Source organism: Agelaius phoeniceus, chromosome 3 (genome assembly GCF_051311805.1).
Source record: "Agelaius phoeniceus isolate bAgePho1 chromosome 3, bAgePho1.hap1, whole genome shotgun sequence".
Classification (NCBI taxonomy): Eukaryota; Metazoa; Chordata; class Aves; order Passeriformes; family Icteridae; genus Agelaius; species Agelaius phoeniceus.
Window position 1 is genome coordinate 80,866,705 of NC_135267.1, and position 12,621 is coordinate 80,879,325.

A 12,621-nucleotide genomic window follows, 5' to 3' on the forward strand; every position below is an offset into this window, starting at 1 on the left:
GGAAAATGGTATATGCTAACAGCAACACAGTCTGGGGGCTATAAAAAGAGCTAAAGAACTCCTGTCACTTCATTAACTGACTCTTCATAAATCCTAGGAAAAGCAATCTGTCCTCTTGAGAGCAAAAGCTTAGTATGCAAGCCTCATGCATCTCCTCTGCTTTCACTGTTTCAGTCATTCAGACAACTGATGGAACATCTACTTATTCCAGGAACTTTCCTTTCTGTTCTGCTGAGCAGTTTTATGGCTTTATGCACAATAAAAACTACTGTATACACTTAACTCTGGGAACAGGCTAGAGCTATTTACTCAAGCAGAAAAGTATTGTATTGGGGTGAGAGATCCCTGTGAAGATAGGAAAGGAATCTTGCTGGCTTTAAGTAAGGCGTGAAGATATCTGAACAGCGCTGTGTAGTGAATACATTGTGAGACAAATGTTTTGTATTCTATTTCTGCTTAAAGGAAATTACCTTAACCTTCAAATGTAGAGAACAAGGTTGTCAGTGTGCTGTAAGTCTGCACACACAGGTGCCAAATATATCAGTCGTAATGGCATCAGGAGTAGTAGGGGTTCTTTTGTACAAAGTTTCAGTTCAGGTATGATGTCACTGGAGCATCTGCCTTGGAATTCTGTGGAGAACTTGTCAATTTAAATATTTATTTATTCTGGATTTTTTTTCTTTCCCTCCTTTATGGGAATTCTTTCTTGTTTGATTTTTTAAAGACTATTTGTGTAGTTTCTGACCAAAGCCCCAGTGGCTGATCTCCCTCAGCTCGCTGTGGCACTGGTGCTCCTCAGGTACTGGAGAGATGCAGGCTGGGCACGATGTTAGGCACATGAGAGAGAATTCTCATCTGGAGAAAACTGGTGGAAAACACCTCTCTTTTGTTTCTGTGCCACCTGGAAGGGTTGCTCAGAAAGCTTCCCTGCAGGGCATATTGTTTTGGAGTATAGGTTCAGCTCTTCCTCTCTTGTGCCAGAAACAGAGAGATGAACAGAGTTCTGTCTTGGAACAAGTTGAAGCACAGCACTGTGTCCCAGCAGCAGTACACCAAATGAAGGGAGGGAAAATGAGCTTTTTTGCAACGAGACCAAGGTTCATTTAGGAGTCTCATTTTTTCATTAGGGTAATTATTGTGAAGTTTTAGTTTGCTTTCTGGTGGCACTTTTTAAAACTTGAATTATCTAAATTTTGTGAACCACAGAAGATTAATAGCCTCACAATTTATGCATTTCCTCTGTAGAGTGAAAAAGTGTAATTGAAAAGAAGATATACAGCTGAATTAAAATTTTGAACTTCAGCTTGAAAATACTTCACAGAATACAAAGCATAAAAGAAGCATGGGGTATTGTTGTGTGCTCTTCTGCAGACAATTGCAAACCATACTTGCTTTGTGAAGTCAAACTTTATCTTGCTTGGTTAATCTTGCTTTTGTACTGGGAGCAAGGTGTCTCACTCCACATGTCCACTTCTATTATGATGAGCAGAACAGTCTAGATAAGTGGAGGGTGTTCTGTTATTTTTAGCAGAGAAAATGTGATTATGTGAAATCCCATTTGTTATCATGAGAGGTTTAGAAGCCTGTTTCTGCATGATAACAGTTATGCTCTTACCAGAGGTCAGGTTGGGAGAAGGAAGATTATGGAAATAAAGCCTGGTCTGTGCCACCACTGAAAATATACCAATAACACCAGAGATTAAGCCTAGTTCTGGAGCATGCCACAGTATATATGCCATTCTTTCCTTGGGGGGTATTGAGCATGCCTAGATACAGCTGAAGACAAAATTATAGTGTGAGAATAACCAACTGATGGCAAACTCTTCCCGCTCAGATAAATGACACTGAGCTGCTCTGAACAGACCCTCTAGATCAGAAATGTTTCTCTCTGGTGTAGTGCCAGCTTCTTCTACTGCTCTGTCTGAATGTCAGGTGGAAGATTCCCCCAAAAGGTGTTCAGATGTTGCAGCTGGGCTGTCTCTTCCTCCTGTTGTTCTCAGGTACTGGGGATGCCGAGGTGAGGAGAATGACAGACTATCTTTTGTTGTAGATCTGTTTTGTTCTCAAATCCTGCAGCCAATCCCTTGTGTTTAGTTCCTCAGCTCTTGTTTCCATGTTTGCTGCCTCCAGATCTATTATTTGACTTAACAGGCAGTCAGGACTTACTTTTTGGACATCCTTTTTTTCCAAAGCTTTCAGAAAAATAATCTCATCCTGTTCAGGATACCTGTATGCTTCAGGCTGGTAAGGTTTGGTCCTGATGCTCTCAGTTTGATGTTCCCTGCTGCTGATGTGAATATCTTTAATATCTTATGGATTCTTATCACCCCAACCCCGGCGTATTGTGTCTGTGTGTGTATTTACAAGCAATGTAAAATCACCACCTCTCTTTTCCTGGAAATCAGAGATCCTGTGCACACTTCTTTCCCAGCTGGAATCTTGCTGCAGTCCAGACATATATTTTCCTTTGCCAGCTCCCAGCCACTGCAGCAAATGCCTCCTACATAGCTCAGCAGTTGATTTATGCACCGTTAATGAATCCCCTCTGAATCCACTCCCTTCTCTGCCTCTGCCCATGTGCACTTGAAATGCCTGAGCATCCTATCCTGAGTTAACTATTCTGATGGATTGCTGTCCCCAGACATCCAGCACAGACTCAGAGCACAGGCACTTGAGACACTCTTTTCTGATTTGGGTAGCTCCAGCTCTGTGCTTTTGGGCTGGAGCAAGATCTGCTCTAAGTAAGGAAGGACAGGACAACACTAACCGAGCAACAATTTTTTTGGTTCATGAAGCTGTCTGAAAAATTGTCAAAAAGCCCAAAAGTAGGGCTGTCAAAGCATCAACTACAGATGTCTTAAATGTTCCAGACTGTCTGTGCTTGTTTTCACCTGACAGTTAAGTGAATTGGTCTGGTCTGAGTACAAGTGACTGAAACATGGAAAAAATTCAGCTGCAGAAATACAGGGTGGTAAACAGCAAAGAAGTTGTTGAAACTCAAATTGCTGTGTCCGTGTTGTTCTGTATACCAAAATAACAGCACCATTCAGAATTCAGCCCTTCATTCATGAAGAAAGCCAGATCTACTTTGTGTCATCCCAAGATGAATTAGTTAGATGGGCAAATGAAAGATCTGAGTAATGTTTAACCAAATTAAAAATGTGGCAAAAGCAAATGTTAACTGTTTACTTTCCAAGGCTATTTCCTCAACTTTTCTCAGGTAAAATGTGAGTTCCCAATTGCCTAGTATCTGATTCCTCTGGCTGGATGTTCTGAAACAATTTCCTACAGACAGACCTATGCATCAATCCCTGAAACTCACAAAACCCACTGGCTCTGATGCAAAACTAACTGGCATGGTATTTAGTTGCATTTTGCCATGACTGTGCTGGTACCAACAGCAGTTGTGTAGATCCTGGACACCCCCCACACACAACACCTTTACAGGAGTGCTTGTTGCTCAGGCCCTGATGAGTCTTCTTCCTTATTGTTGTATTGATTTCAGCAGCTCTGAACCAACTCCTGCTGAAGCCAGCAAGTTTCCATTGGTTTCATAGGGACTGTAATGGTACACTTGACTAGTATAAACATATTCCATATCAACTCTGCTAGCTACTATTAGCCCCTACTTGCTCCCCTTCCTTGTTATGTATTGGGGTGGTCTCACAGCTACCAGCTCTGCAAGAAATGTATGCTTAAGTCCAGGCCTCCTATTTGGGGGGGGGGGGCGGGGGTGTTGTGGGCTTTTTTGCTTCTTATGGTGTTTGTTTTGGTTTTTTAATACCTTATCTCAACCTGAATAAAGGATGTTAGTAGAATTCTGGGAGATAGGCTGAGAGTGTGTGTGTCTTCACATATGCAGAGAAAGCAAGCATTGGATGACATTTGGCTTTCCTAACCCTTGAAATCACTATAACCTGGGCAAGAAGACTTTTAAAGAATTCTTGCCTTGAATACAGCTGTCTAGATTCCTCCTGCTTTTCTTCATGGAGAAAGAGCAGCCTGTATCTGTCTGGTATTGCTGTGGTGACCCAGTCACAGGTTGCTGAGGGAGGTACTCTTGGCTTTTACCCAGGACACCTGCTCTGAATCAGCTCTGTCCCACTGGCCAGCCCCTGCCATGTACACACTGCATGGGCTGTCTCTGGGCACTACACCTACTCCACAGGCCCTTGGCTCTTCCTAGGAGGACTTTGTAAATTGTCTTCAATTTGTGCTCCTGATTTCACCAACTCAGCCTGAACTTAGGTCCTGCCCCCACAGGGGGAAATTCCAGCTGCAAATATCTCAAATCAGAAGGAAACTATTGCTTTTCAGTCTGGCCAGGCTCCTTTCCCACCCAGATCTTGTTCTGCTCCCTTGAGGTTAAGAAAAATGTGATTATTTCTAAGACAGCTCTGAAGTAAGCAGGCTTGTGTAGCACACTGAAGAAAAGACCAAGGGGTGAGGGGAGATGCTTCATCATGAAGAAATGCTTTCCTTTTGCAGTAACAGCCACCCTTCACCATGGGATTGCCTTCATTTTGTGAGAGGTTGCTCTGCAAGGGCACATCAAGGACTTTTTGGCCCTGAGATTTCCATTCCTGGCACTCCTGACTATGTACCCAGGCCAAAAGAGCACAATTTGGTCCCCAGTGTCAGGAGTGTATAGATGCCAGCAGGGAAGCATCTATAGGAGGGAAAAAGAGAAAGGAAAACCAGTCTGTGGGCTTGAAAATAGGGAAGGTGGAAGTAAAATGAAATGCCAGAGGGAAGGACATAGCAGAGGAGATTGTGCAGGCTGAGGAGAGATTAACAGCTATTAGAAAAAAGCAAAAGACATGGGAGAGTTCAGATCAATGCTGAGGCAAGCAACAGGGAATGTTCTTAGCAAGGAGCATTAGGAAGTTGAACACAGATGGCAAAGTGAAAGGCAGACCTGAGAAGCTGTAAGGGCAGCATGGAGGAAAAACCTTAAAATCCAGGAATGGGAAGAAGGTGCAAAGTATATGAACAAATATCTAAAATAATAATACTTTCCAAATCGGAAATAATAATTTTCTTTATCTTGATGTTAGAAAGCTGTATATAAACTAAGCAATGGTGGTGTAAGAATATTTTTATTTAATATTTTGGTAACACAATGATACATTTCAAAATTACCATAGAATTTAGCTTGCTAAATGACTGCATACATTCTAAATAAGTGCTACTAAATTTGAGTAACTTCACAGAGTACATGTGGCTTTATGTGACCAACAGCTATATAGTGTGTAACCCCCTGACTGACATGAGCAGTGTGGATGGATTTTGCACTAGTAGCCAATGCACAGTTAAAGCTTTTGGAAGGATAAAAAATTGCAAAAGACATTTTTTTATTAAAATATGAATTGATGATCCTTGCATTAGAATAGCTATTCAGCTGTAGGTTACATACTTTATTTCTTTTAATAATAGCACTTACAAAGGTACAAGAAAAAATTGTCTTACTAGCATTTGATCTAATGTAGATCTCCATATGAAAATGCTGAGTATCTTATAAAGCTTTTCACAGATATAGGCTAAGTTCTGGGATATCACAAACTTGTACATAATTCAGAAAAACACCTGAGGTTACTCCATGTGTATGTAGCAGAAAGCTTTTTTTAACTCTAAACCAGATGATAGATCCCATATGAAGCCAGAAAATTTATGTAGGTACATTATTACTTTGTGGGGCTATAGAGCAGTGCTTGTAGGCTTGGTTCAGGTTTTTTAAATCAGTAGCAAAGCTTGTACTTAAGATTGGGATTATGTTGTTAAACCAGCTCTTCCCAGTGCCAGTAGGAGCTCTGACCCTGCTGCCAGCGTGACTAGGACTGGCCATCTATCAGAAGTCACAGTGCAAATCCTTACTTGCTTGGGTCTCAGCAGAGCTACTTCCCTGTGTAGCACTGTAACCTTGTTCTTCTGGCTCTACTAATACCTTATCTGGTACTCGGTGGAGCACAGCAAGTCATGTGAGGTACTGTCATGTCTGATGGATTTCATATGTAATTGAAGGTGATCTGCAGCTCCAAAGAAGTGCCCAACACTTTTCAAATCAGGCATTTATGTAGGGCTGTTTGCTTTCTAGAGCTTTGTGAAACAAACATTAGCTGGAGATTCAACGTCATAAAGTTTCATGTGTGTTTTACTTTAAAATAAGAGGTATTCTTAAAAAAAAAAATGAATTTTGCCTCACAAATATTGTAAAAGTACTTTTTGTTCAGGTAATGGGTACTTTAATTAGGACATGTAATGTTAATTTTCCTTCTGAGACTTTGTTCCAAACAAATTGTAATAAAAGTACATGGTTGGTTTTCAGATTACTATTTAAGTCAACCTAATAGAATGACTAGTGAGTGAGTAGAGGTATTATTTGCTGTATGCTTTACTTGAGGCTTGTGGCATTAATGTTTTAATATAAACCCCCCCAAACTCACTTCTACCTACCTTGGCCAATGTGGATTTTACAAGACTTACCTATGTGCTTAGGGACAACCATATTAACTCCTTCCTAAAGAAACAAAAAGTTCAGCTGTACCTTTATAAATCTAATTCAAATACTTACTTTGTTCATAAATATGCTAATGAAGAGATTAGCATATGATTTGCATCACTCTTGCCATCTAGTGACAGAAATTCTGATCTTTCAAAACTTTGTGGAAAGTTACTATATTAGGACATTCTGCTAATTTTCATATAAGACATGAATTTTAGTTTCAAACATGCTTACAAGCAAGACTTTTATTGTTTTAGGCATTTATGTAAACATTCTGGAATGCTGAAGGCAAGACTTCACATTGCCATTTTACCAAAAATCATGTGAACACTTATTATTGAGGCATTAACATACATCCCAGCAGCCAGAACACCAGAGCTGCCATGAGCCTATGGCAGTTTCCAGGAGAGTAAGTTCAGAAGCAGGCTGCAGTGTTCTGAGCAACTGGTTTTGTTTGTTTTTTAATAAGAGATTTCACTTCTGAATGTGGAGTCACTGAAGGCAAACTTAGAGTTAAGGCATAGTGCATGGAGACATGGAAAGGATTATAGAGACAGTTCTGGGAGATGCTCCAACCAGTCAGTAGATAAAAAGCACTTTCCATTGACAACTTCTGTGAACAAGCTAGAAAAGAAAAGGCTTACTTTCAAATTGCATATGTTTTATCATTTAATATATTGTTCCCCTGGCTCTCCTTCTAGAATTAAATGATGACTTGAATTATACCTTGTGCAACTTTTCTTCCTGCTTTTATAATGTGTAGTATTGGCTATGTAACAAAAATATCACCAGAACAAGATATGAGTTATAGAAGTCTAAAAAGAGAGAGGGGGATTATCTGTAGATGCAAGGTTTATTGCTTAGGCATTTGCTGACAGCTGACTTTCACTGGCTGCTTTCTCTGCTTGCAGTCTTTGGACAGCCTGATCGAGCAAATCCATCGTATCTCGGAGAGTAACATTCAAGGTGAATGGCTTAGGTTTAATGGTCAGCCCATAGGTAAAGTCCATTTTAGGGTCCTCGTTTGGATTAGCAGTGAAATTGCACTGATGCACCAGTATGGAGGTAAAGAGGAAGAGCTGCACCTTGGATAACTCCTCTCCAATACACCGACGCTTCCCCAGTGAGAAAATCATCACGCTGCTCGTAAGATCTTTATTGATGAACCCATTCTCATCCAGGAATCTTGTTGGATCAAAATCCTCAGGGTTGGACCATTTTGCTGGGTCATGATTCACTGACCACTGATTGACAAAGATGACAGTGTCCTTGGGAATGAGGTAGCCCATGATGAAGGTGTTGGTTGTGGTGGCGTGTGGGATAGTCACAGGCACAAAGCTGCTGAAACGCATGGATTCGTACAGGAAAGCCATGATGTAGGGCAGGTGAGGCTGATCTTCAACACACGGCAGACGGTCTCTTCCAACAATCCTATCTACCTCTTCTTGCATTTTAGCCTGCACTTTCGGATACCTGTCATTTAAAGCAAGATGTGTGTGCATACATAACACTTTCAAAGATTTTTTCTTACAAATAATGCTTGCTGCAAACATTTTTTACAGAATCTCACTGCTATCCTAAATGATGCAGTTTGAGCAGAGTTTAAATGTATTGCAGGAATGTGTAGTTGAAAACTTAGAGAAAAAACAAACTTCCCGTGCACTGGTATAATTTTAATTTGCTCAGTTTTTACCTTAATATCCCATGTAACTGATTCTCTGGATAAAAAACCCAATAACCTAAAGTGTGCTGAAACTGAATATTCTGATCCAACTTTGAAAATTAATTCTAAAACTAGAATTACTTCTCGCTTCTAAATATCGCATTTTCCATGGGAACAAGAATTTGATTTTCCAACTCTGTATGTGACTTTTAAAAATTAGCATGGAGTTTGTTATCACTAGACATACTTCATACATTTGAAAGCCTGCAGGTTTCTAAGTTTGAAAAACCCCTCAATTATTAAATTGTCAGAATGGCTTTATGAGGTTCCCACTTTTAGTTTGAGAAGACATTTTCTAATTAATATCAAATTATGTTTTCTCAATAATGTATTTAAAGCTGACTGTCTTGAAGTCTGGACAGTTTGGAAGGCTACACAGTAACCAAACAAGATCCAAATGTTAATACACCTTTTGCTTGTCTAAAAGCACACATTCTGCCCAGGACCCTTCATTTACTTTAAGTATTCAAGTTTGGCTTCTGCATCCTTGCTTTTTCCTCCTGCTGCAGACTCACATGTCAAATGCTGGGCAAACATGAGAAATGGGGAGAAACCCAAAAGTTATGTGAACACTGAGGCATCACAACCTTTCCTGGAGTGTTAAATATTTGCTGTTTTTCAAGAAGCGACTGAGTAGATAATGTTTGCATATGCCTACAAATTAAGCAGGCGCTGAAAGGAAAAGCCAGGATAGGCAAGAGAGTCGGCACCTTCTCTTAAACCACCTCAGCTCTCTGAGTTTCCCCGGCGGACAGGCCGGTGCCAGGGCGGCTGCCCAAGGGGTCTGCCTTGCCCAGTCACGCAATGGCAAGGAAGGCACACACAACGGCAGCTCAGCATAATAGCGGGTTTGTAAAGCGGTGCACGAACTCTTTGCCGTGCTTAAGCAGTTGTTATCCTGTTCCTATGATCTCCTTGATCTTGACCTGCTAAAATCTGTTACTTTCAGGTTTTACTCGGCTGCCTTTCTGCCAGCCTCTCCTTATACACCATAACCCGACCGCCTGAGTAGGGTGGGATTTATTTTCTTTTATACTTCCTTATCTCTTTCTGGCAGGTTTCCCAGAGCTTCCGTGTTAGTTAATCGGAGGCCGCTGAGGCACCCGGCGCTGCTCGGGCTGGCGCTGCCCGGTCTCGCAGATCCGCGACCCGACGGCGGATCCCTGCCGGGGCCGCGCCCCGGCTCTGCCCGGACCCGGAGCTCCATGCTCTGCCTCGGGCCGGTTGCTCCCGCCGCGGGAGCCCTCCCAGCAGCGCCTTTGCCCATGAGGCGCAGTTTAAACGGGGCTCCCCCGGGGCTGGCGGGCGCTCGCACCCCGGGCGGGCTCGCATGTCTCCCCCACCGCGGGCCGGTGGGGCGCCCCGGTGTGCTGCCGGCACATACCTGATGAGGAAGATGAGGAGCCACTGCAGGGCGGTGGAGAGGGTGTCCTGGCTGGCGCCGAAGATGTCGGTGACGGTGGCGGGCACGTGCTCGAGCTGCAGCCACGGCTGCTCCCGCTGCAGGCGGATGAAGGCGTCCATCATGTCTCGGGGGGCGGCCCCGGGGCGCAGGCTGCGCTGGTGCTGCAGGAACTTGCCGCGGACGAAGCCGTAGAAGTCGCGGTTGAGGTCGCGGAAGGCGCGGTAGGCGGCGCGGACGGGGCTGGGGAAGCGCTGGAGCCAGGGCAGCGCATCCACCAGGCTGCCGGCGCCCACCGCCCGCCCGAACTGCTCGTTGCGCCCCACGATGCGCAGGAACTCGCCGTCGCCGTGGCTGTAGCGGCGGCCGAAGCACAGGGCGCTCATCACGTTGGCCACGGCCACCACCAGGACGCGCGAGGGGTCGAGGAAGGCGCCGCCGGCGCTGCCGCGCACCAGCAGCGCCACCAGCGCCCGCGCCTCGCCCACCAGGTGCCGCTCCAGCAGGCGGCGGGTGGCGGGGCTGCCCGTGGAGAAGGCGCGCACCGTGGCGTGCGCCGCCCGCCGGTGCAGCTTCCAGAGCTCCGAGTATCCGCCGAAGGCCAGGCTGAGCCCGCCCGACACCAGCTGGAAGGACGGGAAGGGCGGGCGGCCCGCAAAGGCGGCCCCCTGGCGGACGAGGGCCTGGCGGATGGCGCGCTCCCCGTTCAGCACCACCACGGGCCAGCGCCCCAGGCGCAGCTGGAACACGGCGCCGTAGGTGCTGGCCAGCCGGGCGAAGGAGAGGTGCGGGGCGCTGCCCAGCTGCGCCGCGTTGCCGATCAGGGGCCAGGGGAAAGGGCCCGGTGGCGCCCGGCGCTGGCCCTGCCGCCGGCGCAGCTGATGCTGCAGGAGGAGCTTGCCCAGGTGGATGCCGGCGAGCAGGCAGAGGAGGAGCAGGAGGGAGCTTTGCAACGGGGGGATGCCGCGCAGCGCTTCCCCGAGCCTCTCGAGGGCCATGCTGAAAGGGAAAAAGAAAAGTCAGCGGGCAGCGTCCCCGCGGGATGGAGGGACCTTCAGGTCCCGCGGGCAAGGGGAAGCCCGGACGGGGCCCGCTGGTGTGGCGGAGGGGAGCCCCGGCAGCCGTCCCAGCGCTCGGAGTCCGCGCAAGTCCTTGCTATGCGCTCTTTGTGTGCCTAAAGCCCCCCTGAATCCTGTGCGAAAAAGAAGGGATAATCGATAATCAACTGGCAAGCTCCTAATAAGAGATCGAAGTCGTATTTGGCAGGGAGGCCGCTGCTCTCTCTCCGCCTGTAGAGAAAGTTCTCCGCGAGGTACCCAACAGGTCACGCCTGAGAGAGGCACAGAGGAAAGCAGGAGGATGCTCTCGCCTGTCGAGCCTCCGCAGATGCAGGCAACTGCCGTGCGTCGGAGACAGGTTAATTTCGGCGCTGCACATCGCTCCCCCCTGTGAAAAAGCCCCTGCGAGAAACGAGTTACCCGCCCCACTGTCGGAATTTCCCGCTGCTCCGGAGAAACCTCCGCATGCGGCCGCGGAGCCCTCTCCGTCCCGAGCCCTTCCCTCCTCCCCGCACCTTCGGGCCCGTCGCGGCATGGCAGGCCGGCGGTCTGCCGCCCCAGGAATGGGCTGTGGGGGATGCCTGAGGATTCTGCGTGGCAGCGCTGACTGGTCCCGCTTCCCATCCCCGCGCCCGGGGACCGCCCGCTCCAGCCTTTCAGAAGCAGCGAGAGGGTGAAGGGGTGAAATAAGCGGCGGGCTCCTGTTGCAGAACTGACCTGTTGCACGCTGCTTCCATCCGAGACCTTGAGGAGGATGGAGAGGAGCTGTGCAGCCGGCGGCAGCACTAATGGACAGCCGCGGCTCCGAGGAGAGCGGCGACGGCGGCGTTCAGATCCAAGCCTTTGGGAAACTCATTAAGAGCCCCGGTACCTGTCACCCGGAGCTTGGCAGGTCATGTGCAGGCAAATGCCAGTTGCGCCCGATCCCAGCGCAGTTATCACCTTCCCAGCTCTTTAACCCTTCGGAGCTCGCCCCAAGGCAGCCACCTGCCCCAGCAGCTCCGCGGACCGGGAGCGAGCGGGCTGCTGCGCTCCCTCCCCCTCTCTCTCCCTCCCACCCGCCTGCTGGGCTACGGGACGGGACGGGGCCAGCCCAGCCCGCCGCAGGGAGCGAAGGCGAGCGGCTCAGAGGGCGCGGAGAGGACGGCCCGCTGCTCTCAGGCTCAGCCGGAACCGGAGCCGCCACCTCTGGGCGCCTGGCATCGCCACTCCCGCCTTTAAACCCGCCGGCATTCGCGGTGCGCGGCGCGGTGCGGGCGGGACGCGGACGGCCCCGCTGGCAAATCGCCGCTGTCTGGCCCGTCCTCTGGCTTGAGGGGTCGCGGTTATTTGCCAGCTGCCCTTGGGCCCTCGCCAAGCGGAGTGGCTGAGCCGCGGACGCTTTTATGGCCGGGGCCAAAAGTTTTAGCGGAGGAGGTGCCGGGAGGAGAGAGGGGTGGCGGGCGGGCTCGCAGCTCTCGCTGTCGGGAGGCGAAGTCTCGCCTGCATCTTAGGGGCTGAGGAAGCCGAAGAGCTTCCCCTCCTCCGTCTGTCGCCTCCCCGTTGCGTGCGGAGTTAGCATTGCGTGAGCCGGGGCTGGAAAGCCTCCAGCCATCTCCTTCCCGGGCCCCTACCCCTCCTCGCAATACCTGACACCAGCTCCGGGGAGAATGAGGCTGAGAAGCCCCGGGCAGCTCGCACCCCGGCCGGCTCCGGTGCCCTCCGGTCTCGCCTCCGCCCTGCGCTCGCTTCTCTCCCGCTTACGGCGCCTTTTTACTCTTAAATCTGGCGCCTCCGCCCGCACTGGGAGAGCTGGCGAGAGGCGTGTGGGTACGGCGCTGCAAGACCCCCCGGGCTTTCCGGCGCCCCGGGACGGCAAAACCCCCAGATACGGAGGAAATCGTTCCCCAAGAAAACAGAATGACTTTGCGTTGTTCTTGTCATTTTTGCAGTAACA

General features: G+C 48.3%; 1 protein-coding gene across 1 annotated transcript; it reads right to left on the bottom strand.

Moving 5' to 3' along the window:
• Positions 1 to 5,083: 5,083 nt before the first annotated feature.
• Positions 5,084 to 12,196, bottom strand: CYP1B1 (cytochrome P450 family 1 subfamily B member 1). The gene is made up of 3 exons (XM_054630396.2): positions 11,403 to 12,196; positions 9,610 to 10,626; positions 5,084 to 7,975 (listed from the first exon to the last, which is right to left on the bottom strand). The coding sequence occupies exons 1-3, from the start codon at positions 11,420 to 11,422 to the stop codon at positions 7,363 to 7,365; spliced, it is 1,650 nt and encodes a 549-aa protein (XP_054486371.1). The 5' UTR covers positions 11,423 to 12,196; the 3' UTR covers positions 5,084 to 7,362.
• Between the last annotated feature and the right edge of the window lie 425 nt (positions 12,197 to 12,621).

Excerpts from the sequence above, each read along its gene's own strand:
- CYP1B1 (XM_054630396.2), bottom strand. The coding sequence starts at position 11,422 with ATGGAAGCAGCGTGCAACAG. Across the intron at positions 10,627-11,402 it reads ATGGAAGCAGCGTGCAACAG|CATGGCCCTCGAGAGGCTCG; the intron begins GTCAGTTCTGCA and ends TTTCCCTTTCAG. Across the intron at positions 7,976-9,609 it reads CTCCTCATCTTCCTCATCAG|GTATCCGAAAGTGCAGGCTA; the intron begins GTATGTGCCGGC and ends TTTAAATGACAG.